The following is a 13,178-nucleotide window of genomic DNA, read 5'->3' on the forward strand; positions in this document are numbered from 1 at the left end:
TACTGGGACTCTCTCGCACAAGGACTACGGGTGCATACCGGGAGGGTAGCAGAGGTTAGGACAGCGATTTTCAATGGCTGTGCCACAAGACTTTTTAAAACACGTAATATCTGACTGTTTGGTCAGGGTACTGACCTGTTTTCTCTTCGGTGTCCAATTAAAAAATGACAACACCAAGACAATAGCCCTCTGGTGTGAAGGAATCAAAATGATAACTATTTTTTTTGTCAAATTGGAGAAAATATTTTTTGGTGTGCCACAGAATTTTAATAATTGATTTGTGTGTGCCAGGAGAGGAAAAAGGCTGCAAATCACTGGGTGAGGAGGTAGAAAACCAAGTTGTACAAAACTTAACATCTGTGCTCCCACAGAGCCCGGAGCACAGCGAGGGCCAGTGCCCTGAGATGGTGCGTCCGGCTGAGCAAAATGACCACCTTTGCTGCTCCATGACCCCCTGGTCTCCAGGCAGAGATGACATTAGTGCTGGGCGTACAGACCCTTTCACACCCGTCTCAGCCACGCCCCTCACCTGCCACTCCCCAAGCCCTCCAGAAGCCCTCCACTCTCTGGTTCAGGTCCACAAGCTTTGCTCTTTTCCCACCGATGGTATGTGTGTGGTTTTACACCCACAGGTCGTGCTGTCACGGGGTATTATCTTTGCTTTGGTGTGTGTGTCTTTCAATTTCCACTGCATAAATAAATGCAGTGAAAGAAATACAATGTTTAGAAGCCCATTTCTTGTTTTAATTTTGCATAAAAATGAAACATATAAAATGTAGGAATGTTCTTTGATCAGACAGTCCTCATACTAAATGTTTTTGGGGGGAAGGCACTGTAAGCCACGCATAAAAGGTGCTTATTAGCAAATAAAAATAACTCAGCCGTCCACAGGGGATGTTGCTGTTACCTGTGTGCAGCTCATGTTGGTATTTAATACTAGGTGCCACTCAGCTGTCCCTAAATGTTGGCCCAGGCTGGCTGCAGCGAAACCACCTGGGAAATTATTTAAAAGTACTTGCTCCCAGACTGGGCTCAGACATCTTAATGTAGTAGCTTAGCCAAGGAGTGCACACACCTTAATCCTGCATCTCGGGTATCTACTCCCATACGCCATTCCTTACCAACTTACTCCCGAGAAGGCTGGGTCAGACTAGACCTGGGCTCCACACAGCGTCAGAAGTAACGGCCCCGCCCTGACTTGTCCCGATGTGCGTGCTCCTCGGTGGAAGTAAGTAACCTGTAAAAGGTTATGGGAAACCAGGGGTGGGGGGATGGTGTTTAAACCCCAAACAAACGTAAGGTGACACACATCTCGACCATCCTGGAAGTAAGTTCTCCAGGGTTTCTTACATCTTTCTTTTACTTCCCAATAGTTGGTAGCAAGATCAACCTTTTCAAGTTGGTCTTTTAGAGAGAGAACATTGATTCCTTGTCCAACGTTTCTGTGCACTCATTGTTGATTCTGGTATGTGTCCCGACCGAAAATCAACCCAGCGCCATCCAGGTGACACTCGGACTGAGCTACCCGCCCAGGCCAAGACTTTCAGTGTGAAGCCTCGAAGCAGCCTGGTTTTCTCTTGCACTTGGATGGCCTGGAAGCTCTGCGGAGAGCTGTGGCTGGTCCAGGGTCACAGCCCTCACCTGTGCTGCGAAGCCCGGAGAATACAAAAAGGACCGGGCAGTCATCCCGGGAACCGAGCTGACTTTCAGGCAGCACCGCATATGAAAGACTTCGTAGGTGCCGGGAGTGAAGGGAGTCAGTCAGTGCTGGTTTCGGTTTTCATAAATGAGTGAGTAGAGAGGACTGTGATTTTTTTGAACACCTGGAAGGGGGGAATCGGTCAAAGGCAGGGTTTGATAGGAACGAGACTAACTTTACCTTCCGTGCGACTTACATCGAGGAGCTCCGCAACGGGAAACTCCAGAACTATGCTTCGCAAATGGATAATGGACAAGGTGACTAGTTAGGCCAGACAAAAGTGTCCAAAGAAAGTCACGACTACGAATCAGAGACCAACGACCAGCATGTATGAAAATAAGGTGGGCGAACGAATTAGGAGAGCCAGCAATTATTTTTAAATACTCCAAAATTTGCATGTAATAAAGCAAATACATGGGAAAATATAAAGAAGAACAAGGCAAGAGAACAATTGTAAAAATTTTGGTCCATCTATTCTTCAAATGCAACACGTTGTGAAAAAAACAATCCATCAGGGAAAATAAAGAAATGCTACACTGAACTAGACTTAAAAAATCTAACAGTCTAAGAGGAAAATGTCATCTCAAGTTCCACTTACGAACAACTGTAGGAGTTTTTGGAATGCTCATGCCAGGAGATGAAACCTGTCCCGAGGCTGAGGGCATAGGGCCAGGAAGACGGGCTGGGAAGCAGCAGAACGCTTCCTCCGTACGTGGAGTCTGGCGGATGGCGACTCTGCAGCCGGGCCGCCAGGTGGAGGAGGCACGGCTGTCAAAGGCACGCCCCGCAGGCCTTCCTGCCGGGGCCTTTGCACACTGGCCTTCATTTACTAAAATCTAATGTTCTGACATGCGATTTCATGGTGGTCCAAAGCCTGGCCACCTGAATTCTGAAACATGACCCACCACAAATCTCCAGCATTCTCCAGATAGGACACCGGGCAACCTTTAGTTTCTTTGCTTACAAATATCAATCTTTTTTCTCCATCCTAGTAGATATGATGCCTCACACCCATATTCTAGTTCTGCTCTAAGAAAAAATCTTTTATTTCAAAATGTAATAGTGATTAGCAAGGCTGATGATCAGAATAACCTTCTGAAAGGTTATTACAGATTGCTAGCCCACTGGCCAAGAGTCAGTCTCTGAGATGGATCGGGAGATTTTGACGTAAGGCATATTTGAAAACCACTGACTTAAATTGTGCCCTGTGCCCACACGGAATGCACATTCAGGTAAGTTATTTGGGATAGTGGGTAAGGGATGGCCTTCACGTAAAGAATAAATATGACTGTTGTAGAGACCAAGAAGTGGAGAACTATTTTTCACTAACGAAGAGCTAAAAATGAACATACAGACGTATTCAAGTGAAAATACAAAATGCATTTTAAAATAATATTACTGTTTTGGTAATCTGTTATCCTGGGTCACCAACACCACCCCCCCCATTAGTCCACACTATGGAACGACTCCAGGTAAGGGAACTGGAGCAGCTCTCATAACGGGATGATTCTATTTACAAAGTACAGTAAAGATAAATTCAAAACAAACAAGAACTATCAACCCTATTTACATTGTGGGCATAAGTCAATCACCAATTGAAGCTGATCATTTTCTTTCTTTTAGATACAGTTTTCCCAAGCCTAAAAAAAATTTGTTAGCTAACACAGTTCACCATCTGCATATACTTTCCCAAAAAGAGTAAGAGAAAAGAAAAAAAAAACCAAAAAACAAAAACTACCAATAAAGGCACTGCACTACTACGGCTTACTTTCTGAACCAGATCTGATGACCACCATACATCTCTTTTCGCTTTAGCTAGTGAAGGGTCACATCAAAAGATGAAATAGAATCCAACCCTGAAAGACTGGACCCCAAAAGGCACTGCTCCAACTACAAACACGGAATGCACCAATGCATCCTCCTCGTCTGCCTCCCCAGGACCACACACTAGGTAGTGACACTTGCTGTGCATCGTACAAACCACACTGCAGGCCGAGGTGAATGGGGCGCTCCTCACAACCAGAATGTAAGCCCGGAAAACAGCTTTGAGCAGATCACTTACACAGACAGGACCTAAGGCCGCAGACTGGCGGAGAAGCAACATCACTATCACACTGAAAGACGAGACCCTCAGGGAACCTTTCCACCTAAACCTGCTCTCAGACAAAGCCCAAAGCACACTCGGCAAGGGCAAAAAGAAACACAAGAAAATATTTCCAGAAAGGACTAGTTACAAACAGGAACAAACCTGGACTCTTTACTCACCATTTTAATACTGCTGCCAACTCTAACAGATTAGAATCTGTACACACGGCAAAGGGGAAAAACACCCCAAAATGCAATAGTTTCGGCAAAAGAAGGTACTAAGGATTACTATAATTAACGCTGCTACAATAAAAACAATGGCAAACAGGGATTTGGCACCTCAGTTACAAAGGAAAAGCATGCACTGTTAATACACTTCAGATGTTTCCCACACCAGAAAAAGCCATGGAAGATGAGAAACAAAGGGCATCTTTTACGAAACTCCCTGTGACTGAGACGAACAAGCAAGAGTCGAAGTGGTTGGTTTACAGGGACGTAGCAGCGGAGTCACTGGTTCTGTTTGAAAGCGAGCAATCTGCATTTCTGGTTGGCAGCTGCCCTGCGTTGTCTCCCCAAGAGGCCGACTTTAGCCTACGTATGGCAGAAGCGTTTGTCTAGTGATTTGGTAATCAGCATAAACCAGGTTAGCCTTCCACCCTAAGCTTAGAGAGACAGAGAGCTAGAATCTCATTAAGGAACTCTCCAATGTAATCAGCACTTAGAAACCATAGTGGTACTTCAACAGGATAGTAACATAAATTTCATCCAAAAAGCCACAGTTCTACTAGCCCCGCAACTGAAGAATTAGATTATTACGGAAATACTACATTCTAACTACACCAAGAGTAAAAACAACAGGTCCTACGAAGAGGAATGTTTTTAAGACGATCTGCTCATACCATGTGCATAGTTAAGACTGTGTGTTTAATAAAGATTCTTTTGTAAACAAAGGAATGAAATTTAGTAAAGTTATTCTTTATGGGAAATTTTTTTTAAAGAACTACTGATGGTCTGTGAAGAAGTAAAAATGAAAAAGAGTAAGCTATGTATCGAAGTTCTGGGATGCAGCACCTCAATTTCACATCTGCCCTAAACATCTGAGAGTAGGAAATCCAAGTGATGTCCTGATTCTTTACAGCTGCTCCAATTCCAATGTCTGATTTCAGCATCTCGGGTCAATGAAGAGTTCCCTAGTACAGAAGGTTGTGCTAAAGAGTGCTAAGATTCCGCATGCTGCCACCATTGCTGGTCCCATTCGTGCTTGCCGCTGCCCAGAGAGACAGCAAGAGAAGTCTGGTCTCGGCACTCCACACTGCAGTAACTAGGGAAGAAGAACATTCTTAATCAGCGGAGGTTTACTAAGACGCGCCACTGCAGCACTGCTACCAGAACAGTCCAAAGTTGTACCTTTTGTTTGCCTCCATGTGCTTCAGTACAGGCCGCACTCCTTTAGGTTGTTTTTAATGATGACGTCCGTGACGGCGTCAAACACGAACTGCACGTTCTTGGTGTCGGTGGCACAGGTGAAGTGGGTGTAGATCTCCTTGGTATCTTTTCTTCTGTTCAGATCTTCAAACTGGCACTGGATGTAAGCAGCTGCTTCTTCGTATGTGTTGGAACCTGAAGCAGACACCCAATACCCTCAGTTTAAATTCTAACAGCCGCCTGAACTCAGTGAAGTCAGGCCAGCACCACTTACTGATGGAGAGGGGGTGTGACCCCACTTTGAATATGAACAGATTCTTGTATTTCTATAACCACTATCAGATTTTTTCCTGAGAGCAGACACATATCATTAAAAAGTAAACAAAATCATTACACATAAAGATCCAAGAAAATAAAACTTTAAGTATTTCTTTCCCCTTTAACTCTGACAATTTTTGGCCAAATATCTAGAAAGTATAAAAAGAAATCAGGGAAGTAGGTGGATGCGTTTCTAGAAGAACACAATTGTTTAAAAGGTCACAAAGCCTGTGTGTGCTCCTTGAAGTAACTCTAAGTCACACTTTTCAAAATCATTCTATTGTTAAGGGCGCTTAGCCTCAGAGTTAAGGCAATATGGCAATAATTTAAACAGCCAAAGGTAAGCTAATAGATGCAAAGGGAAAGAGCCCCGAATTATACACCTTTAAGTACTGAATTTTATGGTATGTGGCCTGTATCTCCATAATGCTGTTATTTTTTTAAAGGTGGGGGGACCAAAAGCAAACCCACTTGTAATTAACACCCTCTATCACCTACATCCTACACCGTCTTGTCTGCCCGCACATCTACTTAGCAGGGCCAGAGAAAACGGCTGCAGGGCCAGGGAAATGCAACAGAAACACAGTCCCTCCTATGAACCAGCGGCTGCTTTCAGTGACATTAAGCATAACAAAAAACAAACACCAGCAACTAAGTATACAAAAACTAAATAACAAAGAAAAACTTAAGAAGGAAATAGGTATTATTTAAACAGAATATTTAAAGAACTGAAGGAAGGCAGCTTGGTAGCTGCTTGAAATATTTTTCTTCAGATCTGCAGTAATCGAAGAGAGACAGATGATTGAAAAATCAATTCTGTCTGGTAGGAACATAAATTGATACTTGGGAAAGCAGGACTGTGAGGGTCCTTAAGAATAAAGTCAATGGAAATGAGGCTTGGAAGTATGTGCGCACGCACACACACACACAAAATATGTGGCAATGAGGGCTCTTGGCTCTGTGTGAAGAGTCCCAGCTGGAACATTAACATCAATACTTATACTTGCCTTGGGAAAGATTTCCCTCCCCCCCTAAAACCTGCCTACTCCCTACATAAACTCACTCGCCCAGAGCTCACGCCCACCTCACTCAGAACAATGCATTTCCCACTTCCATGGGGCTTAGACTAGAATCTTAACCTTTTAGCTCAACACCTGGCTTTAAAAGTTCCAGCTATCTCTACTCATTTTTGCACCTTTGGTCTGAGAGATGTTTTTCTTCTGGTTCAAAATTCAGTTGCTCTGTCTAGACTCTTTTTTCAAAAGTTGAGGTAAAATTAATGTAACCTATAAGTGGCATTTCCTGTATTCACAAAGTTACACAACCACCAGCTCTCTAGTTCCAAAACTTGTTCACCACCCCAGAAAGGCACTCGATTCCCTGTAAATGATGGCTCCCCATTCATTCCCCCACCCCCCAAAGTCCTGACAACCACCAGCCAATCAATCTGCTTTCCATCTCTACGGATTTGCCTGTTTGGGAAGTATCACATAAAAGGAATACACAGATGTGATGTTTTGTGTTTGGCTTCTTCCACTCAGCACGATGCTTACGGAGCTCACCCAAGCTGCAGCCCCATCAGTACATTAAGAGGAAGGAAGGCTCCGTTTCATGGCCAAACACCATCCCTTCACACGGACATGCCACTCTGCTCCCCTCATCAGACCCGGACTCGTGACTCCTCCTTTCCCTACCTGCTTACAATTCTCGCTCCACCAATCACATCCACTTTCTGTAACTTTTCTTTCGCTACAGTTCTTACCTCTAAGCCTATAAACATTCATCTGGCCCCACACTCATTCACTCCACTGAAACTGCTCTCAGTAACGGCCAAGCCCAGAGGCCACTTCCCGATGTGCATCTTTCGCTTTTTCTGTAAATAGCACTAGTGACCAGCCCTCGCTGCTTAAACTCTCCTCTTAGTTTTTCATACTTTGGCTCTCCTGGCTCTTCTCTTTTAATCCTCTATCAACCCTTCTTTCTTTCCTGTCGATAGAGGCTGGCTTTTTCTCATTCCACTCGTGGTCCTTTTCTCTTCTCATTCTGTATCATTATCCTAAGTCGTTGTTCTCATTTCCATATTTTATCTCGAATCAATATACCTTACCCCACAAGCTCCAAGGCCATGTAACTGTCTATTAGAGAGCTCTATCTAGATGTTCCATGGACGCTTCAATATCTACATTCCTGAATACAAATTCAAAGCACAGCACCAGCACCCAATCAAGACAGAACTCATGGGCCCTGGCTGGTGTGGCTCAGTGGATTGAGTGCTGGCCTACAAACCAAAGGGGCGCTGGTTCAATTCCCAGTCAGGGCTCATGCCTGGGTTGCGGGCCAGGTTCCTCAATGCGGGGTATGCAAGAGGAAGTCACACATCGATGTTTCTCTCCCTCCCTTCCCCTCTGTCTAAAAATAAATAAAGTCTTAAAAAAAAAACAGAGCTCTTGGGAGTACTTGTGACTCCTCCTCCACCCTTACCCTGGCCACCTCATACATAGTCAGCATTCAGTGTCTGCGCAGCAAATAAAGGTCAGAGCACTGCAGCCCTGGCGGTCATGTCTCTCCTAGGAATTTGGACGTGGGGCCAACTGACCCCAGTCTAGCTTAGTCTTTTAAATGGAGGAGACATAGGAACTGTGGCAGGACCACCTTCTACCACATAAACTGAGCAGCGGAAAAAGTTGGTAAGGAGAGAGAGGATAAAGACAAAGAGGAGAGAACAGGGAAAGAAATGTTTCCAGGGGTCCTGCTAGTTTCTAATTCCTAGTTCTAGCTGCATTCTTAAGATACCTCTGCATTTTGCATTCTTGCCATAACTTCTATATCTTCACCGAAAGTTTTTGCTTGCTTCCAGAGTCCTAATTAAACTCCCTTACTATCTTTTTTGCCATTGCCCACATAATCTTTTTGAAGCAGTTTCTAGGACATCATCCACCCCAGTTAAAATCCTTCCAGAGCTCCCTACTGTCTCAGAGAAACGAGGCCCTCCGTGAGCATGCCTGGCCATCTCTCCAACCAGTCCTTCCCCCACTTAAAGTTCCAGCTACACCAAGTTCCTACTAGGATCCAGAACAAATGATGTCATTTTTTAACTCCATATTTTCATTTTCTTGAAAACATATTTTATTATGTTATTACAGTTGTTCCAATTCCCCCCCCCTCCACCCAGTACCCTCTTTCTTTCCAGCAATCCCTGCCCTAGTTCACGTCCATAGGTCATGCATTTAAGTTCTTTCTTAGGTTTCTCCATTTCCCATACTATTCTTGACATTTCCCTGTCTATTTTGTACCTACCAATTACGCTTGTTATTCCCTGTACCTTTCCCCCCATTCTTCCCCTTCCCTTTCCCAGCTGATAACCCTCCAAATGATCTCTATGACTCCATTTCTGTTCTGGTTGTTTGCTTAGTTTCTTGGTGTTGGTTTTTTTTAAGATTCAGTTTTTGATAGTTGTAAATTTGTTGGCCTTTTAATGGTCAGAGTTTTCATCTTTTTCTTAAATAAGTCCCTTTAGCATTTCATGTAATATTGGCTTGGTGATGATGAACTCCTTTAGCTTTACCTTGTCTGAGAAGCTCTTTATCTGCCCTCCCATTCTAAATGATAGCTCTGCTGGATGGAGTAATCTTGAATGTAGGTCCTTGCCTTTCATGACTTTAAATACTTCTTTCCAGCCCCTTCTTGCCTGTAAGGTTTCTTTTAAGAAATCAGATGACAGTCTTACGAGAACTCCTTTGCAGGTAACTCTGCTTTTCTCTTGTTGCTTTTAAGGTTCTCTATCTCTTTTTACAAATTTATTCCTAGGTAATTTTTTAAGTTTGTTTTGAAGGTTTTATTTATTTTTAGAGAGAGGGGAAGGGAGAGAGAAAGAGGGAGAGAAACATCAATATGTGGTTGTCTCTCGCATGCCCCCAACTGGGGAACTAGCCCACAACCCAGGCACGTACTCTGCCTGGGGAGTGAACCCACAACCCCTTGGTTTCTAGGCCAGCACTCAGTCCACTGAGCCACACCAGCAGGGTCTACCTTCAACCTTTGGTATTTTAATTACCATGTGTCTTGGTGTGGTCCCCTTTGGGTCCAACTTGTTTGGGACTTTCTGTGCTTCCTGGACTGCTATGTCTATTTTCTTCACCAAATTAGGGAATTTTTCTTTCATTATTTTTTCACGTAAGTTTTCAGTTTCTTTTCCCTCCTTTTCTCCTTCTGGTACCCGTATGATTTGGTCGTTGGTACATTTCAAGTCGTCCCACAGGTTCCTGAGCATATCCTCATTTGTTTTTTTTTATTCTTTTGTCTTCCTGCTGTTCTATTTGTTCCTTCCTTGTGTTCCAAATCACTGATTTGATTCTCAGCTTTATCACCTCCACTGTTGGTTCCCTGTAGATTTTTCTTTATTTCGCTTAGTGTAACCTTTGTTTCTTCCCTTACGTTTCTGCCATACTCAGTGAGCGCTCTGAGCATCCTGATCACCTGTGTTTTGAACTCTGCATCTGACGGGATGGTTGTCTCTGTTTTGTTTAGTTCTTTTCCTGGGGTTTTGTTCTTTTCTTTCATCTGGGCGGTATTTCTTTGTCTCCTCAATTCGGCAGCCTCCTATTGTTTGCTTTTGCGTATGAGGTAGAGCTGCTTTGACTCCCTGTCTTAGAAAAGGCACCTGTAAATTATGTAGGGCAGAGCCTTAGGTAATCGCCAGGGCAGGGCAACCTGCTGTGCTGCTGTGTGGGCCTCTTAGAGAGGGGACAATGCCATTGCCAGGCTTCTGGAGGCTTGCCCAGCACTCGCCCCATTTCCAGTCACTTCACCCACTCCTGTATGCGACTGGCATCTTTCCAGCTGTTGCCCTGGTGGTGAATCCCATAGTGGGTGGGTTTGCTATGTTCTAAGTCTGTGTGGGCCCTTTAAATGGACTCTCCTGAAAATCTGGCAGTTTCCCACACCACCCCAATGCCCAGTGGTTTTTATAGCCAGAAGTTATGGGGGAATCCATCTTCCTGGTGCTGGAACTCTGAGCTATGAGGTCTGATCTGGGGCTTGGATTGCTTGCTCCCAAGATATCACTCCTGAAATTTATCCACCATGCGTGAGGGTGGGACTGCCCATTCCATGGCCACGCCCTCTTTGTGCCACACCGTGTCTCCACTCCTGTCTCTGCAACTCTGCCCCTCACACCTGTCTGGGTGAGTGTGGCTTCTTTAAATCCTTGGGTGTCAGACTTCCACGTAGCTCGATTTTCTGACAGTTCTGGTTGTTATTTCTTTTGAGATATAATTGTAATTCTCTCCATGGTTGTGCGAGGAGGCAAAACATGTCTACCCGTGCCTCAATTGAGGCACCTCCACATTTTCACGTATGCTATTCCATTTCCCTAAAATGTTTCTGTTCTCCTACCTGGTGCTTTCTAATTCATCCTCTTCCTGTCTCACTCCAAGTGTCATTTCCTCTAGAGAAAAACTACACCGACCTCAGAGAGGTAACCCCTACTTCTATTCTTCTATGAATGGCTATTTCAGACTACAATGAAAATTCTTTGTGTGTGTGTCTCCTTTTACTACTAATGTCAGTTTCTTGAGTGCAATGACTGCACCTTCTCCTTGTATTTTCTTGAATGTATTTATACCAAATTTTTATTTTTATTTTTCTCCATATTCCTCAAAAAATGAGGACAGAAAAATAAAGCGAACTAGTAAAGTTGTTTTTATGTGGAATAGCACTTTAGACTTAATCACACGCTTATGTTGCTACCAGTACCAGTGAACACTCCCCACAAGGTCAACAAAACAAAACAAAACAAAACAAAACAAAACAAAACGAAAGGCGGCTGCAGGAATGTCACTGAGGTGCTGACCTAAGATGGGAACCTCCACCAAAACCCTCCATGACTCCTTACCCGTGTATTCTGGATAACAGATAGTTAATGGACTCCTCTTTATTTTTTCCTCAAAAAGATCTTTCTTGTTGAGGAAGAGAATGATTGAAGTGTCTGTAAACCATTTGTTGTTACAAATGCTGTCAAACAGTTTCATGCTTTCATGCATTCGGTTCTAAAAAAGAAATAAAGGGTGACAGGTCAGCAATAAAAAGGAAAGGTGGATCAGCCGTTCCTGGCAAAACAGACGGCACTGGTGGGACCGGGCCAGCCCTCCTCCCTTTAGCTCGTGGGAGGTTGGGGGTGGAAAGGGAGACCAGCGGACAAGAGGACTGAACCCTGCCCACATGCTCAATATGCTGTCATACCTTTTAAGAGTTAACAAGGCATGAATGAATATTCTCAAAATCTAATCTCACTGACAAGGGAAAAAAATTAAGGATATTAAATTGGATTCAAAGAACCCATGGATGCACGAAGTTTTCCTACGAGTTATTCCCCATTTCCTGGACGCATCAGACAGGCTTTTTACCAGCAGCTCCAACATACCATCTCCTCATCCTCAGCCAGAACAAGGTCATAATCACTGAGGGCCACACAGAAGATAATTGCTGTCACTCCCTCAAAACAGTGAATCCACTTTTTTCGTTCTGACCTTTGGCCACCTACATCAAACATCCTGAGTAAGGGGGGAAAAAGCACAAATTCAGCAAGATCACACACACACCTCTCTAAGTTGAAATGGTTAGGGAATTCCCCACTATTGAATATTCCAAATCCCATTTGTACAGAAAGACAAACAAAGAAGCAGATAAAATGTAATCAAAGTAATTATTTGTGGTTAAAACAGAACATGAGAAAATAAAACTTTGGGATAATCAAAATCCTCATTTTAGAGAAATAGTTTAGCCTCTCTAATCAAAGCTTGTATCAGATACCAAGCCAGCAGAGTAAGCACTGGAGTGGGTTAAAGGAAGGAAAAATGAGGAGCTGAATAATACAACTGAAGTGAGTACCAGTAACTAACATCTACTGTGTGTTTACCATGAAGTCAGGCACTACCCTCAACATCTTAAGTTGACTTCACCCTCAAACCGCTCTGGGAAGCACCCCTGGAGTACAGATGAAGAAGTGGAGGCACCGAACTGTTAAATAAAGGGCCCAAAGGCACACACTAACAGATGGGCCGGGGTCTGAACCCGGCATGGACTCCAGCACCCATACTCCTGCCCCCCAGGCTGTGGCTCCCCCCAGTGGTTTACCCCTTCAGTTAAGAGAGAACATGACACACTGTAAATCCCCAACTTGCATTCTCTGCTATAACTTCTCCCTACTGAGTCACAAGTTTATTTTTCTTACTTTTTAATTTTTTTAAAAAAATTGAGGTATAATTGAGATATGTCTTCCTTAAAGAAGAAAATGTTTCTGAGACTACTTATGGAAAAAAGCACATTGTATTTTATAGTAGGACTCTTAAGAGCCCAATATCTAAAAGTAACACTTAACCTATGTTTCTCAACCCTAATTATTAATTAGGTTCTTGTTTGAACCTAATTAATAATAGCAAAGCCTAAAGCGTTCACGCACTGTATGTTCCCTCCAGACCAGTTTTGGTCCACTGCTCCCTTCTGGGGGCTTACTTGACTTACTGAGTCACTAATTTCTGTCAACAATCTCATCTACTTCCAAAACACAAGCAGCAGCCACACAGCTTTATTTATTGATATATGTATTGTTTCTTTTTTTAGAGAGAGAAGAAAGGAGAGCGAGAGAAACATC

The 13,178-nt window shown here is 43.6% G+C and overlaps 1 protein-coding gene across 1 annotated transcript in view; it reads right to left on the bottom strand.

Annotated features, from left to right (window-relative positions):
- Positions 1-2,690: 2,690 nt before the first annotated feature.
- Positions 2,691-13,178, bottom strand: part of GNAI3 (G protein subunit alpha i3) — a 38,270-nt gene continuing 27,782 nt past the window's right edge. The window contains exons 6-9 of the mRNA XM_037050388.1: positions 11,949-12,078; positions 11,421-11,574; positions 5,192-5,404; positions 2,691-5,105 (exon numbers count right to left, since the gene is read on the bottom strand). Coding sequence (XP_036906283.1) covers positions 5,214-5,404; positions 11,421-11,574; positions 11,949-12,078 — 475 coding nt within the window. The 3' untranslated portion in view covers positions 2,691-5,105; positions 5,192-5,213. The remainder of the gene's footprint in view (positions 5,106-5,191; positions 5,405-11,420; positions 11,575-11,948; positions 12,079-13,178) is intronic.

The sequence above is a fragment of the Sturnira hondurensis genome, unplaced genomic scaffold (assembly GCF_014824575.4).
Source record: "Sturnira hondurensis isolate 20B ecotype Veracruz unplaced genomic scaffold, ASM1482457v3 Scaffold0006799, whole genome shotgun sequence".
Lineage (NCBI taxonomy): Eukaryota > Metazoa > Chordata > Mammalia > Chiroptera > Phyllostomidae > Sturnira > Sturnira hondurensis.